The sequence below is a fragment of the Xenopus laevis genome, chromosome 4L (assembly GCF_017654675.1).
Source record: "Xenopus laevis strain J_2021 chromosome 4L, Xenopus_laevis_v10.1, whole genome shotgun sequence".
Classification (NCBI taxonomy): domain Eukaryota; kingdom Metazoa; phylum Chordata; class Amphibia; order Anura; family Pipidae; genus Xenopus; species Xenopus laevis.
Genome location: NC_054377.1, coordinates 89043850 through 89059702, shown reverse-complemented (window position 1 = coordinate 89059702; position 15853 = coordinate 89043850). Strand labels below are relative to the sequence as shown.

General features: G+C 37.7%; 1 protein-coding gene across 1 annotated transcript; it reads right to left on the bottom strand.

Annotated features, from left to right (window-relative positions):
- Positions 1 to 2110: 2110 nt before the first annotated feature.
- On the bottom strand, positions 2111 to 13880 carry cmpk1.L (cytidine monophosphate (UMP-CMP) kinase 1, cytosolic L homeolog). Its single transcript, XM_018258392.2, has 6 exons — positions 13704 to 13880; positions 11410 to 11556; positions 5693 to 5845; positions 4789 to 4865; positions 3756 to 3852; positions 2111 to 3028 (listed from the first exon to the last, which is right to left on the bottom strand). Exons 1-6 carry the CDS (start codon positions 13845 to 13847, stop codon positions 2987 to 2989), a joined length of 660 nt encoding a protein of 219 aa, XP_018113881.1. The 5' UTR covers positions 13848 to 13880; the 3' UTR covers positions 2111 to 2986.
- Positions 13881 to 15853: the final 1973 nt, after the last annotated feature.

The following is a 15853-nucleotide window of genomic DNA, read 5'->3' as shown; positions in this document are numbered from 1 at the left end:
CAGACTAACAGGACATTCATTATCTGTATGGTTGTGTAAGTACACCCATTACCCATATGAATCCATGGGAACCCTACTAAAATAAATTACCTTTTTTTTGCCCTCAGTCTGTCAATAATCCTCACTAATAAGAATTAGGACTAGAAATTAAGGCCAAATTAAAACTACTGTTTTGGTTTTTACGATCAGTAAAACAGATTTAAGCGGGTCCAATTTTTTTCATTTGAATTGACTGATCCATATATCCACTTGTTACTGGTCACTAAAGAACCCAGCATTTTTCAAGCTTAACTAAATATGGTTATAACCTATTGGCCCCATACATGACACTTGATGGAAACTAAACATAAATAAGATTTGTTTATACAGACACAGAAGCTCATATTGCTGCCCTCCGTTTGTACATGAACTATAATGTATAGCTTCTGAAGCTTTGCATATGGAGGTTAATGATTCTCAGGTTAATAACAGTTTAGCTTTTTGCACTTGGTCAAGGATCCTGGCATACCCTATTGGCCGGGGTGATGTTAGGATCTACAGTCAAACACTTGGGGAATAACAGGCTGAATGGCAACTAGATACCAGCCATATTGCACCATACAATGCTTATGTAAACTAGTAAATCCTTTGAGAAGTATTTGATTTTTTTATTATGATCACATAATTATAGGTAAGTAAAAACCATAAAGTAAGCATATATATTTGCTGTCATTTTTAAGTAATCAAGTGTACATTATTATGCCAGCAAATAATAGAAAAGTAACAACCAGGATAAATCAACCGAACACAATTTGATCAGGTGAAACGAGTTCATAATGTACTAGCATTTAAACAAACTGACTGCATATTAATAAGTGGTCACTTAAAAGAACAACAGTTAAAGCAGTGAGTGATGGATCAGGAATTAATTCTCTGGGGTTATGAAGTAACATGCAAAGGCTTGCCCTACTTTAGATGTCATCTTTATTATTCTAACTGTAATAGTAAATTCTGATGGATGGCTTTATAGTGAACTGTGGGACAGACGTGGGTGGGTCAAAATTAGTACAAAATTTAATTTAACACAAGACTCTGCGCTTGCAGCTTAGAGAGAGCACTGGCCCTAGGCATCCTTTAGAAGAATTGATGCTAAATTGCACAGATGATGATCAGATCTTTGCAGTCATGTTGTAATTGGTTCAAAGCTAAACTAACAGAATACATGCAATAAAGCACATATATACCAGATCAGGCACAATTGTGATTAAGGGGGTTATATACCTGGGTAAATCTACCCCTATTTGGTAATTGATTATAACTGTTTATGGTTTGCTATGGTTTTCTAGACCAGGACAAATGCCCTTGTTACTCCTAATACCAACCAAAAAGATATTGGTTCAACAACAGCCAGAGGGCCACTGGTTTGATATTCATAAGTTACTAATTACGTTACCAACATCTTCAGAAAAGCATTGGAATTGTTGCGGAATGATATTACAGTGACATTAAACACATTTGATAAATTGATGCTGGCTACACAAAATTCTCCGACATCAGACCAATAACCATATAGGACAATAACGCAGACTTATAGCAAGTTGCCAATACATATATATGTCCAATCTCTCTGTAGAAGTTCATTAATGATCCTTTTAATTACCAAAATGATGTCAGCATTTGCCATCTTGGACTATACTAATAAATAGTGTTACTGCGCCATTCGAGGGAAACAGAGGCAACACCCATGCTGCCCAGCATATAGTTCCATCAGAAATTAAGCAGACTGTAGAGAGCTCTAGTAAGGGGGGAAAGTTTATATCAGTACTTGTCCTAAGTATGCAAAGTATACCAGTGTGTTCCAGCCAAGGTTGCTCAGCATTTTGAGGATTCTGTACATCTGAAAATATGTTCAGAATTACTGCGTAGTGAGTTCAACCTTAAAACAGCAAAATTAAAAATGTAAACAGCAGTTCTGGCCCATGGATTTGTAAACAGCTTCATGTGGAGATAGGATTGGCCATTCAATCATGGATAGCTCCTAGAATGTCAAGATATGTTCTGTGCAATAAGATATTCACTTGGCATTCACGTTACAAGCACCTCTTTAAGAGATTTCTCATTAAATGCACCATTTTGAGACAAAATTTTATTTCAGAATGAAAGATATATTTGCAGCTTTCCTGGGTCCCAACAACATCAATTTTAACAATGTGCCACAGTAAAATCACTTTTCTCCTAAATACTGCCTAAAACTGCAAGGTGTGCATTTTTTTGTATTTCATTAAGCTCTAGAGGGGGGGGGGGTTTAGTCACAAGTTGGTGCAAAAGCCTATAGCACCTGTATTTCAGGCATTCTGGGCACCTTCTTTTATATATATGCACCCTTGCCTAAGAATTATTTCCAGAGGTAAACCATTTGTATTTTAGGAGTCATTTTTTTTTCTTTACTTAAACACATTTCTCTAGAATACATTAATTATGGAGTCTTTCAATTCATTTTTAAATCACATATTTCATTAAATAAACCAATCAATATGAACAATTTTAAGTATGTTTACCATGAATCAGAGGTAGATTTTTTAGAATTCTAGCTAAGGGCAACAAGCTAATATATAAGCAGGATCCATTTAACTGAACAAGATAATGTACGAATTTTCACCCATCAAGGGAGTTTACAGTGCACTGCAGACACAGTTAAGTGCAAATGAAATAATGCAGGTTATACATTATGTGCTTATTCTAGTAAATAAATTTTGCCAAGAATGCAAGCACTATTGGGATATGCTCTCTAATGTGTAGCACAATCTCTGTGATGGTTTAAGGGAAGGAAACCAGAGAATATAAATCGGTACCCATTACAACTGGAACATATAGAACTGTAATATAATACATAAAGATACAAAGTTGACTTAAAAAAATTAAAGAAAAAAAATAGAAATGCAAAAAAATAAAAGTGGACAATAAAAGTGTATCCAAGAACTCTAGGGAAGATGACCTAAAATGCTTATTATCCTTCTCTGCCGAAGATATCTTGCACTTTGGTAAAAACCTGGAAAATGGAGAAACAACAGATAAAATCCTTTTAGAACAAGATTATTTTTGTTGCACACTTGGGGGCAGATTCACTAAGGGTCGAATTTCGAAGTTAAAAATACTTCGAAATTCGAATTTTTTTCATTCGAATCCTTCACTCGAAGTTAGTGAATCTGCCCCATGGTATGTGATATTCTTGTTATGTACCGTTACTATATTTTTTTTATATAGCAACAACTACTGCCTGTAGTCTTTAAAGGATTGTTCAGTGTGAAAATAAAAACTAGGTAAACAGGCTGTGCAAAATAAAAAATGTTTCTCATATAGTTATTTAGCCAAAAATGTAATGTATAAAGGCTGAAGTGACTGGATGTCTAACATAATAGCCAGAACACTACTTCCTGCTTTGCAGCTCTCTTGGTTTCCACTGATTGGTTACCAGGCAGTAACCAATCAGAGACTTGAGGGGGGCACATGGGTCATAACTGTTGCTTTTGAATCTGAGCTGAATGCTGAGGATCAATTGCAAACTCACTGAACAGTTATGTCCCATATGGCCCCCCCTTATAGTTACTGACTAACTCAGAGTAAAGGGGAGCTGAAAAGCAGGAACTACTTACCTACTAAGTTCTTTTACCTGCTACGTGTGCCTGAAAATGCAGGAGAGAAGACAACTATTTAGTCAGCTATTAAAGATTCCTGCTATTGAAGCATTCTGTACTGAGCCTATCATATCAATTTACCTCATCTACAGATTTGGAGGCATCCACCTTTCTGACCTTCCCTGTCTTTTCATACAGATCGATGATAGGTCTTGTTGACTGCAGGTACGTTTGTATTCTAAAACAAGAAACACAAATGAATAAATACAGTGCACTTAGAGGAGTTTGTGACATGAGAATCTAGAATGTGTTAAAAATCTTGCTCTCCAAAATGTTATAAAATAATAAATATTAATAACTTTTAAAGTCCGACTTCACTGTCAGTACCATAATGGTAATAGTTAAAAAAATAAAAATAGCAGGCTGACTTTGTTTGCGCTGAAACTAATATAGAGCCCTCTGTGACACTTTTGATACCCTTCACATTACTGTACTCTAGAAGGCGCATCTTTTGTCAATTGCAATAGAAAAAAACCAACTGCTGGGTAAACTATGCTGAAACTCTTCAAAAGTCATTGGTGTCATACTCGGAGAAATTTTCTGATGATGACACTTTTTGTCCAAACACAATAATTTTGGCAGTAAATCTGACCAAAATTGCTAGCCTGAGTCAAATAGGGCAAATTGGCACTTGCTGCACACATTCAGTAAAAGTCATTTTAGATCCGATAACATGGAAACAAACAAAGAATGAGGACTAGTTTATGGTCCCTAGATATTTTAAGATCCATCTTTACTGTTATAACCTTGATTCTAATATAGGGGAAAAAAACTGATGTACAGAATAACATGGGAAATCAAGTTTTACTTGAGTTTCTATGGATCACAGAGACCAAATGTTTTTACTATATCCAGGATTCGGCCATTTTCAGCAGGATTCGGATTTGGCCGAATCCTTGTGCCTGGCCGAAACTTTCGTCACAAAACAAGGAAGTAAAAAAAAAAAATTTCCCTCACTGATTTGCATATGCAAATTAGGGTTTGGATTTGGTTCAGTATTGACCCGAATCTTTCACAAAGGATTTGGGGGTTCAGCCGAATCCAAAAAAGTCGATTCGGTGCACCCCTGATATATATATATTATATTTTTAGGCATGAATACATAATACATTACCTCTTTTCTAAACTCTCCCTGTTATCATCACTCCGACCGCTGCTCTTCCCTCGCTCCAAGCACCGTTCAATACAGGTCTGTTAATGAAAATGAACATTATCCTGCTGCGATCTAGAACTGTAATGAGTTTGCTGCTCATATGCATACAAGTACAATCCCTGTGCACACACGTTCATACTTGCAATCAAGTACAAATAATATATACCAATGCCGTGACTAGGGATGTAGCGAACCGCCGATAATGTGTTCGCGAACGCCGCCGAACAGTCCGCGACATCCCTAGCCGTGACTAGGTATTTTAGCCAAAGAAGGCTCTAAACACAACACTGTTATCTAAGTGGCATGTTGATTTTGGAGTTTGGCCAGATTAGTCGTACTTTCATAGTATTTATATATTTTTACTTAGCCTTGGACTGCTCCCACAATCCCCCTTTTTTGTACTGAATTATTCTGCTGAAAGTTTAAAACATTCCATGTATTGGGGTGTGGTACCCATGCAATCTGATCATGCTGCCAGGGGTCAAATGACTTGGACCATTAATTGGGTGGCCAAATAAAGCAAAAATCCCCTACTGTGGTAAAGTTAATTTTCTTATGTACAGGCAATGGCAGTCTAAAAGACAAGAAAAGAATGCTGACTGGGGTGTGCCCCGGGCTGGGAAAAATGAATCAGACCTGTTAGTTTTCAGCAGAGTAGGCTGCCAACTTCCCCTACCTACCCCAGCTTCAAAGCCACACGTTTAGTCTTAGCACATGCACAGTACAACAAAATATTTCCAACTACTCATTAGCAGATCTATTATATTCAACAAAAGTGTTTTTTCTGTTCATCTTTAAAAAAAAGAAAAGAAAAAAAAAACTGTATTCTATTGCAATGTCAACACTAGAGTAACATGGACATTACCTCATTATCACAATCAAAGAACAACACAAAAGACACATCTGCTTTTCCATTCATTGTTCTTTCCCAGCCTTGCAAGTTGTCTTCATTCCTAGGGAATCCATCAATAAGGAATTTATGCTTGTTGGTATCGATGGCCATGGTCTGTTCCATCGCCTATAGAGTACAAAAAAAACCCCACAAAAACAATGGGAGACATGAGCGTTTTGGTGCCCTTGAGTCACAATGAACACTAAATTAATTATTAAAATATGCAGAACAGTAACTTTTGGTGTGAGAAATAGATAACCCATGCTGGAAAAAAACAGGCTGCATGGCAGGGTGAATGTCAATGAAGTGTGCCAAATAAAATGGCTTTAATGGAAAAAGGGGGATGAAAAACGTAAGAGAAGGATAAATGTCTTGATCACTGTTGAGCACCAAGAATAATACAGGTTTTGGATCTTTTTAGTGTATATCCCTACTACACCTCTAAATCCAGTTGGCCAGAATTAGACAAGATAACTGCAGTGCCTTAAGGGGGTAGCATCTAAGTACAAAAGATTGCTGTTGAAGTTGCTTCATTAACTTATATATATCTCAAGGTCAGTTGTGAAACAGTAACACACTTAAAAACAGCAGCACCATTTGTGGAGAACAGTATTTCTATGGGATGCAAATCTGCTATAATAAGGTAGAATAGTTAATGTAAAATGGGGCATTACTCTGTTGATACAGGGCTGATTTAGAAATATAATTTGTTTATTTACAACAAATTTTTACAGGTAGTCAGCCTAGTAATAAGGTGTCTGACCAATCACACTTCAGTGCAGTCATCCTGCATTTTCCTAAGATTTGAAAAGATTTGTTACAGCTTGATTGATACTCCATAGTGTCTCAGTAAACCAAGGGGCAAATTCACTAACCTCTGAAAATTTGCCAGCAACGGCTTCGCTCACAGCGCAACACTTCGCCAGGCGTAGATTTGCCAGGACACTGCTAATTCACTAAAATCCAGGTGCTGAACGTTGGCGAAGTTGCGCTAGCGTTACTGTGCCAAGCGAAGCGGCGCTAGCGTTGCCTAATTTGCATACAGCGGGAAGTTAAAGTTGAATGGAAGTATACTGTATGTTGCAGCAAATACATTACACTACACAAGCCCGAGAAACCTTAATAAAATGAAAAAGAGTTGTTATATTGCACTACACATGTGCCCAGTGTATAGTTTATGTGCCATATGTTAGGAAATGTAGGGGGTACCCAAAAAAAATGTACGGACTTTTGCAGCCCAGAAAAAAGGAAAGGCCGCCAGCGTTTTTTCGGACTTTTTCAACTAAATTTTGAGTAAGTCCTTTCTACTCTATTGCACTTTGCCTGGTCTGAGGTGGCGAAGGCAAGTCTGGCGCAGGAGGCAACGTTCAGTAAAATCCACATCTTAGTGAATTTGCGGAGTTACGTCCTTTCGCCAGATCGCAAATTCGCCTGGCATTAGGGAGCAAAGAGTCTATCTCCATCGCTAGCGAAGTTACACCGACGACTGTTAGCAAATCGGCGTAGTTCCGAAATTTTCGCCAGCGTTAGTCACTTCGGCCTTTAGTAAATTTGCCTCCAAGAGAGAAGCCATTCTTATCCACAATATAAGGAAACATATCACTTCGAGCATTGTAGTCTGTCTAGTTGCAAATTCACTTCATATGTGAAGGCAACAGTAAGCCATCCTATATAAAACAACTGGTTAACTATGCAACAATAAAACAGGAAAATGTACCCACTATTTAATTGCTACAATAGATCTTACTGGCAGGCATACTAGAGAATGAATTCATTATATAGCAGTGGCTAGACACAAAGAACATATGAAATGAAATCTCATACATGGCTGCACACTGAAAGATGGAAACAGGATGCAAGTGTGCTTGAAGCATGGTGTAATTAGCTGGTTTTATCTAAACCTGTCAATTATATGCCACTCTTTAGCGCTATAAATGCTGATTAGCAACAGCTTTGCAGATTATTCATTTATACATGGTTCGAGGCATGGAAAAAGTGACTCACCGCAAAATACGGTGTAATTCCCATCTTGGAACAAGCTTCATAGCGGCAGGAACTAATTCAGATCAGCTGTCAGTACAGCAAACAGTACCGGACGACATTTTATACAAAGAAGTTTGTTTTTGTTGAAGTCAATGCAACCACTCAGCTTGTTCAAATAATTGCTATTATTAGGCAAGTGCAATTTAGACTGATTAAGCATATTTTTTTAGAAGTTAGATTCCTATAGGCTTGGTCACACATTGGCCTAATGTTCTGAAATAAAAACACATTGCCTCTGCCGAATATACAGAATCAAAACGTGTCCTCCTGTAAAGGAAACAAATCTAACACGGAAACTAGTTTAAACGTGTAAAATGTTACCTTGACCTAGATTAGTCATACTTGTAATCTATAGCAAATGGGCAGCATCAGTCTGGGGTATCTCGTGCCCCTGCCACACAGTTTGTGGGATGAACTTAGGGCCAGGATCACCCAATGTTTTCCCACTACCTGGTGGGCCAGCCAGACCCCGCAGATGGGTCTATGCCTGTGGTATATTTATAAAACACACACAACCCTTTTTTGTCTTCTTCCTTAATACTGATCCCAATATCATATTTGGGTGCTAATGGCTCCGGAAGGTATCTTTGGGCCACAGGCCCATTTCCAAACTCATTTCAATCATCTTCTCTATACTCTTATGGGTTTATGCAAAAGGAATTAAAGGAAAACGATACCCCCAAAATGAATACTTAAGCAACAGAACACAACTCTGTCTGTTAATTGGCTCATGTGACCCAACATGTATGGTTTGTAGGTTTGTTTGTATGCACAATGAATCGTACGATCCCAGGGGGCTGTCCTTATTTTTTTAAAATGGCAATTTTCTATTTATGATTACCCAATGGCACATACTACAGGTATGAGACCTGTTATCCAGAATGCTCGGGACCTGGGGTTTTCCGGATAACGGATCTTTCCGTAATTTGGGTCTTCACACCTTAAGTCTACTAGAAATTAATTTAAACATTAAATAAACCCAATAGGTTGGTTTTGCTTCCACTAAGGATTAATTATATCTTAGTTGGGATCAAGGACAAGCTACTGTTTTATTATTACAGAGAAAAAGGAAATCATTTTAAAAAATTTGGATTATTTGGATAAAATGGAGTCTATGGGAGACAGCCATTCCGTAATTCGGAGCTTTCTGGATATCGGGTTTCCGGATAAGGGATCCTTTACCTGTACTAGAAAAATATATCATTATGAAAATGGTTTAATTACATGAAGCAGGGTTTTACATATGAGCTATTTTAGGCAATATCTTTTTATAGAGACCTACATCGTTTGGGGGGTATAGTTTTCCTTTAAGTCCTCCCAGGTGCAGTAACCCATGGAGACCATTCAACGGAAGCATTTGCTGCTCTCCTGTTTAAAAAGCAAATACGTATTGGTTGTTGTAGTTTATTGAACCTGGGCACACTTCTCTTTGTTGGAATACAGAAGAAATACTGAATGACCATGGTATAGCCATTATCACCACGGCCCAACATCACTTTTCATAGTATATTGGTAGGATAAACTGCCAACCCCAATCATATTTGACTTACTAAAACCTTCATTTTTGGATTTAACCTCAGAATCTGAATGGAAGAACAAATGTGCATAAGCCACACGAAAAGGTTCAAATACACAATTCAAATTTAAAGGTAAACAAAATATTCTATTTCTTTTAAGAGATTTGCATACAATGCAAAAATATTTTTCTTATATTAAAAGTAGGCGCATAATGAGTTCTAAACCATTTCTTGGGACTCTGACTCCCACACTTAATCTGGGTGCCATAGGCACAGTATTAAAACACCAGTAGCATCAAAAAAATTTTTTTTTAAAAAAGTTTGTTAGTATACATCGAAAAAAAAAAAAAAACACCAAGACAAATGAAACTTTAAAATTGTAAAGTCTTTATTAAGAAATAACTTACAGAAACTCAACTTGTGCTCCTCTTGCAGATATACTCCTGCATCTCTTGCATTGCAACCCCGCTGCTTCATAGATAGAAACCACCAAACACTATATTACATTCTGTATTTAAAGGATCAATAACATAAAAAAAAATGCAAGCTGTAATAGAACAACTAGACATAGTTCCCACAACATGTTATGTTTGCTGCTGGAAAAGTTGGTGACAAGTTTCAGGTATCATTTAGGATAAATGGTTTGGCTGCAACAATTTGCAAAGAATGCTTTAAAGGAAAACTATACCCTCAAAATTAATACTTAAGCAACAGATAGTTTATATCAAATTGAATGACATATTAAAGAATCTTACCAAACTGAAATATATATTTACATAAATATTGCCCTTTTACATCTCTTGCCTTGAACCACCATTTCGTGACTCTATCTGTGCTGCCTCAGAGATCACCTGACCAGAAATACTACAACACTAACTGTAACAGGAAGAAGTGAGGAAGCAAAAGGCAGAACTTTGTCTGTTAATTGGCTCATGTGACCTTAGATGTGGTTTGTATGTGTGCACAGTGAATCTTACGATCTCAGGGGGCGGCCCTTATTTTTTAAAATGGCAATTACCCAATGGCACATACTACTAAAAAAGTATATTATTATGATAATGGTTCATTTACATGAAGCAGGGTTTTACACATGAGCTGTTTTACTCAGTATCTTTTAATAGAGACCTACATTGTTTGGGGGGTACAGTTTTCCTTTAAGAGGGAACAGAAAACTTCAAAAGTTATTTTATATACAGTATATATTTTTTTAAGGACCAGTAACATCAAAAAAATGTTAGTATACCATGATAAAAAAACACCAAGACTAATTAAACTTTAAAATCGCACAGCCTTTATTAATAAATAACTTACCGAAACTCCGCCTGCGCTCCTCTTCAGAAAAGGCGACACGGCACGGCAATTTATTTCTTAAAAAAGGCTGTGCGATTTTAAAGTTTAATTAGTCTTAGTGGGGTTTTTTTTCGTGGTATACTAACAAATTTTTCTGATGTTAATGGTCCTTAAAAAAATATATACTGCATATAAAATAACTTTTGAACTTTTCTGTTCCCTCTTAAAGCATTCTTTGCAAACTGTTGCAGCCAAACCATTTATCCTAAATGATGCCTGAAACTTGTCACCAACTTTTCCAGCAGCAAACATAACATGTTGTGGGAACTATGTCTAGTTGTTCTTATTACAGCTTGAATTTTTTTTTATGTTATTGATCCTTTAAATACAGAATGTAATATAGTGTTTGGTGGTTTCTATCTATGAAGCAGCGGGGTTGCAATGCAAGAGATACAGGAGTATATCTAAAATATAGAATGCTTCTCCATTATATACCCCTCTCTGTTGCAACTATCACCTTGCTTATATTCTATATCAGGGGTGTCCAAACTTTTGGCTCGCCGGGCCACATTGGAAAAAGAAAAATTGTCTGGGGCCACACATGAAATACACAAACCTCCTCCTATATCCTTTGCAACATGACGTTTCCTCGGGAACCAAGCTGGGCTGCATTCATATGCATCCTGGGCTGCATGTGGCCCTCAGGCCGCAGTTTGGACACCCCTGTTCTATATGCTAGTGATGAAGGTTATACCTGTATTTTATGTTCCTCCAATTTTGGAACTAACGTTATCCCACTTCAAATTCCATTTTATCCACAGCAAAATAATTTCAACATACCCTTTGTAGCAGGCTGATTGTGATCTCCACTGGCACAATCTTTCCATCCCTTATGTAAGATTCAATAAGCTCACCATACTGGGAGTCTGGTTTTTTCCTCTCATCCCGCAGAAGGTCTCCAGCTGACAGGTGGGTGTACCCATACTTCTATTAAATTAAAAAGAGAATTGTCAAATCCTGGTAAACAATACACAAAAACTATCAATTTATGAACATACGGAGTATCATTCTCAACTGACTAATGACTACAAAAAATTATGGCAACTGTGCATTCATTTGAAAAAAAATGTGTTCATGGTTTATTTGAATGTTTCGAGCAGCATAAACAGCCTCAAGGACTTTCTTTGTATTTATACATCCAAATGTATCCATTGTACATGATTTTGCCCTTTATTTTCTGTTGGGGTGGGGGCTGTAAAGATCCAAAAGCTATTTATATTTTCTAAAATCTTGAAGTGAAAAAGACCTAATCAGCCAAAAGTAAATGAAAAAGCCATTAATGGGGAAGGGGGGTGACTCCCAAAATAACACTTTGCCTACTGAAAGATACTATAAGTCCAAGCAACTTTTTAATACACATTCATAACAGTTTTTCAGTGGTTTTAAAATTATCTGTCAATGTAACTGACAGCAGTATCCTTTTGGTCTGTATGATCCCTAGTAGTAACCATGGGACCCAATTGGTCAGAGATACAAATGATTGAAACGATAGAAAGGTGTGGGCCCATCAGTTAGAGAGCATAGGATATCAGCAATGCCTGGGGGGCCAGATAATTTGGACCGCTATTTCTTAAGGATACAAAAAACTTTTAAACATTAAAAGCACATAGAGGATAGTTCAGGTGAGTAACAGGAAAAAAAAACATTTCCTTGCGCAAACATAAAAAGTGCTGATATCTTTAAAAACCAGTAAAGTAGTACCTTTGTTTCCAAAAACTACACTGCTTTAAACAATATGCTAAAATGTTTGCAGTGTACAGTAAACACTTTGTATAACAGTATCCACGGTTGTAATTATAGAGGAAGCAGACCCTGCTAGTTGGCTGAGGAGGTATCCAAAACAATCCTGAGAAGTTGACTTGCTACTACTTGTACCAAAATATGTGTATGCATGAAGCCCTGAGGGCTACTGACTAATCTGCACGTATGTTCTCCAGTGAACAGCCTAACCAAAGGCATTAAAAGAAAAAAGAAAAGTTAAGATTAAACTTAATACATAATGCACCAAGGAAGATGGATTATACGATATAAAGTAGGTGTTTGAATGCAGATAAAAATCAAAATGAGTCCTAAACCCTGCCTTGATTGACATATGACAAGACACAGCCATTAACCAAGCTAAAATATAAAGAAAACAAAAATAAAACTCATCCCAAATAAAGAAAAAACAAAAAAACAATTCTTCACTAAAGGCAACTGAGACAGAATGCAATATAAAGTAGGTGGTTAGGAAATTATCATTAAGAAATATAGGGGCCGATTCACTAAAGGTCGAAAAATGAGTGTAATTTATAGCAGGCCTTAATTATATCACTTCTTATATTTTTATAATTAACGATCGATTCATTAAAAGTTCACTTGTCTTAGTTAAGAAGCGATGTTTTTACGTTCATTTTAGCTGAATTGTGTGCAGTATTTGATAGCATGCGTTATTTGGTGCGATATTTTACACTGCTGTGCAGAAATGTAGAATTAACGCTTGCGAGATGTCTATTAGCGCATGCGAAAATACTTTGATGAATCGTTTCTTAAATATCGCGTCTTAAATAACGCACAAAACTGTTCGTTAAGGAACCTTTTGTGAATCAGCCCCATAGTCTGCCCACATCCCAGGACCGTAGACTAAGAGAGTATGTATTGGACAGCACAAACATGTAAGCAAATAATCATAGTTGGATCATTAGTTAAATGGGCCCAGCTATACAGAACCACTGTTGCGGAGCACATGCTATCATCAGAAATATCAATCTATAACTACAGTGATTCATCTGCCACACTCAGTAAAGGATTTTGTATGAATCTACTTTCCTCCTTAGGCAATAATGCCTTCTATTGCTCAGTTTCTTCATGAATTCACCGGCCTAATTGAAGGGTATACTTGCAATGGTGTGTGGGCCCTTTAAATATCGTAGCCTTTGGCCTTACACGTCCTAGCGCAGTTTGCTCAGCTGTATACAAAAAATGCAGATCTTCTATTTATGCTGGGAATTGCTAAGTAAATTGCTGATCCAGCCTTAGCCTCCTATGACATTCCTTGTGCTTTACAGTGGAGACAATCGCTTAGCAAAGGTTACCTGCACGATCCTCTCACACTGGGTTCCCTTTCCTGCGCCTGGTCCTCCAAGAACGAACACTACTAAGGGCTTCATGATGTGTCGCACGGAATGAAAAGACGCTGCAGAAACCTGGGGCAAAGTTCTAAGCAGGCGATAAAGCATACAGAGGTAGAGGGAGCAAAAAGCCGGCAGCCTGCTGAGGTGTCACATACAGGAAGTGCATGTCATTTCCGGGACTCTACTACACCCATGCCACCTCACTCGCGCATTTGCTTTGTACGATAGTTTGATGGCACGCCGGCCATCTTTCATTTGGGAAAAAAGTATTCCGAATGCGTATGTTCCCAGGGCTGTAAAGTGCAGGTTGACCTATACAAAACAAACACCCCTTCTGATGACTCTGTTGTGTAATGCTTTGTCCTGGATCTTGTTATCTTGTTTCTTCTATTTGTGTTTTCTAACAAAATAAAAATTCTACCAGCCCAATAAATACTGACTTTCTATGGGACCTTATAGCAGCTCCTCTGGCATCTGCCAGAACCCACAGATTGCCAGTCCGGGCCTGGGTCCCAGGTTCAGGCAGGAGAGGAGGCCCAGTTAAGGCCTGATTTTCAGCCTGCATATTTCAGCAGGCTGATTTCAACTCCCATGTGGCACTAGCCAATGTTGAAGCTTTCCCAAATGAATACAGCTAGCCAGAGTGGAACTAGCACTGTGTGCCTGAAACTGGGTGGACACAGTTCTGTGTGCAGTGGCTGATTCTCGGCTAACTTTTTTCCTCAGGCGGAGATCAGCCCCTGTGTGGCATTAGGCTAGGGCCAGACGATTTAACATTGCAGATTCTGCTCTGCTGCTTCACTTGCATTTTCTACTGCAGGCGGATGTCACGTTTCGTGCTGAAATCTGCCACGTCTGCCTGCACCCAAGCAGAAACAATGTTTCCGGGTAGAGCCAGGGCAGGAGGCTGATCTTAGCATACATGCTGCTAGAATTATTTTCAGCATTAAAAGGGTGGTTCACCTTAAAGTTAACTTTTAGTATGTTAATTCTAAGCAACTTTTTAATTGGTCTTCATTATTTATTTTGTATCGTTTATTAATTATTTGCCTTCTTCTTCTGACTCTTTCCAGCTTTCAAATGGGGGTCATTGACCCCACCTAAAAACAAATGCTCTGTAAGGCTACAAATCTATTATCTATATGTTATTGCTACTTTTTATTATTCATCTTTCTATTCAGGCCTCTCCTGATCATATGCCAATCTCTTATTCAAATCAGTGCATGGTTGCTAGTGAAATTTGGACCCTAGCTACCAGATTGCTAAAATAGCAAGCTCTTGAGGCGCTAAATAAAAAGCTAAATAACTCAAAAACCACAAATAATACAAAATGAAAACCAATTGCAAATTGTCTCAGAATATCACCCTCTACGTCATACTAAAAGTCAATTTAAAGGTGAACGACCCCTTCAATGGGTTCTGCATTATGAATCATTTTTTGAATACCTTATATTGTAAGATTTGCTGTGATGGGAGAAGAACATGTGTTATTATATCACAAAAGCAGAGGTACTACTACTGGCATAGCCACATGCCGGCAATGCTCATGTAACACATTTAGATCCAATACCTGAAAATGTGCAGCAAAGGGGGTGATCTCAACTTTATTTTATGGTGATCAAAACACTTCCACACCATCAGTTTGTCTTATAAACAACCTCTGTGAAGTTCTGTGTAAAGGTATGCAGCTATATAAATGAAAGCTAATACAAATAAAAGTATATATATGCAGCATAATGGTGTCAGCCCCTGCAGTAACTGCAAGGCGCTTGTATCTTCTTCCTCGGCTACTCTGATTTTCTTCCATGCTCCAAAATCTTTCCTAGTTTGTGTGTTTGAATATTACAGGAACATTGTATGACATTGTAAGACCTTCAGTAGAACACGGACCAACGTGAACAAGAGAAAATCAATAAAAAAAAATGTAGCGTCCGCTTGGTTGCCAAGTAACCAGACGTTTCTAGTAAACTATCGCTTTCCATTGAACTTGCACATGCGCAATTCTCTGCTAGGCTTTGTTTCCGTTAAAATTTTGAAAACGGGGGTTTGTGAAAAGGTTAGCGCTCAAAGGATGGAGGCTGTGATTGGCTACTGACTAGCTCTAGAATGTC

Bases quoted from the DNA above. Each gene is read 5' to 3' on its own strand.
- cmpk1.L (XM_018258392.2), bottom strand. From the start codon at position 13,847: ATGCTTTATCGCCTGCTTAGAACTTTGCCCCAGGTTTCTGCAGCGTCT. The intron at 5,846-11,409 runs GTATGTTGAAAT...TGTACTCTATAG, and splicing joins CAATCAGCCTGCTACAAAGG to GCGATGGAACAGACCATGGC. The intron at 4,866-5,692 runs GTAATGTCCATG...TTTCATTAACAG, and splicing joins TCTTTGATTGTGATAATGAG to ACCTGTATTGAACGGTGCTT.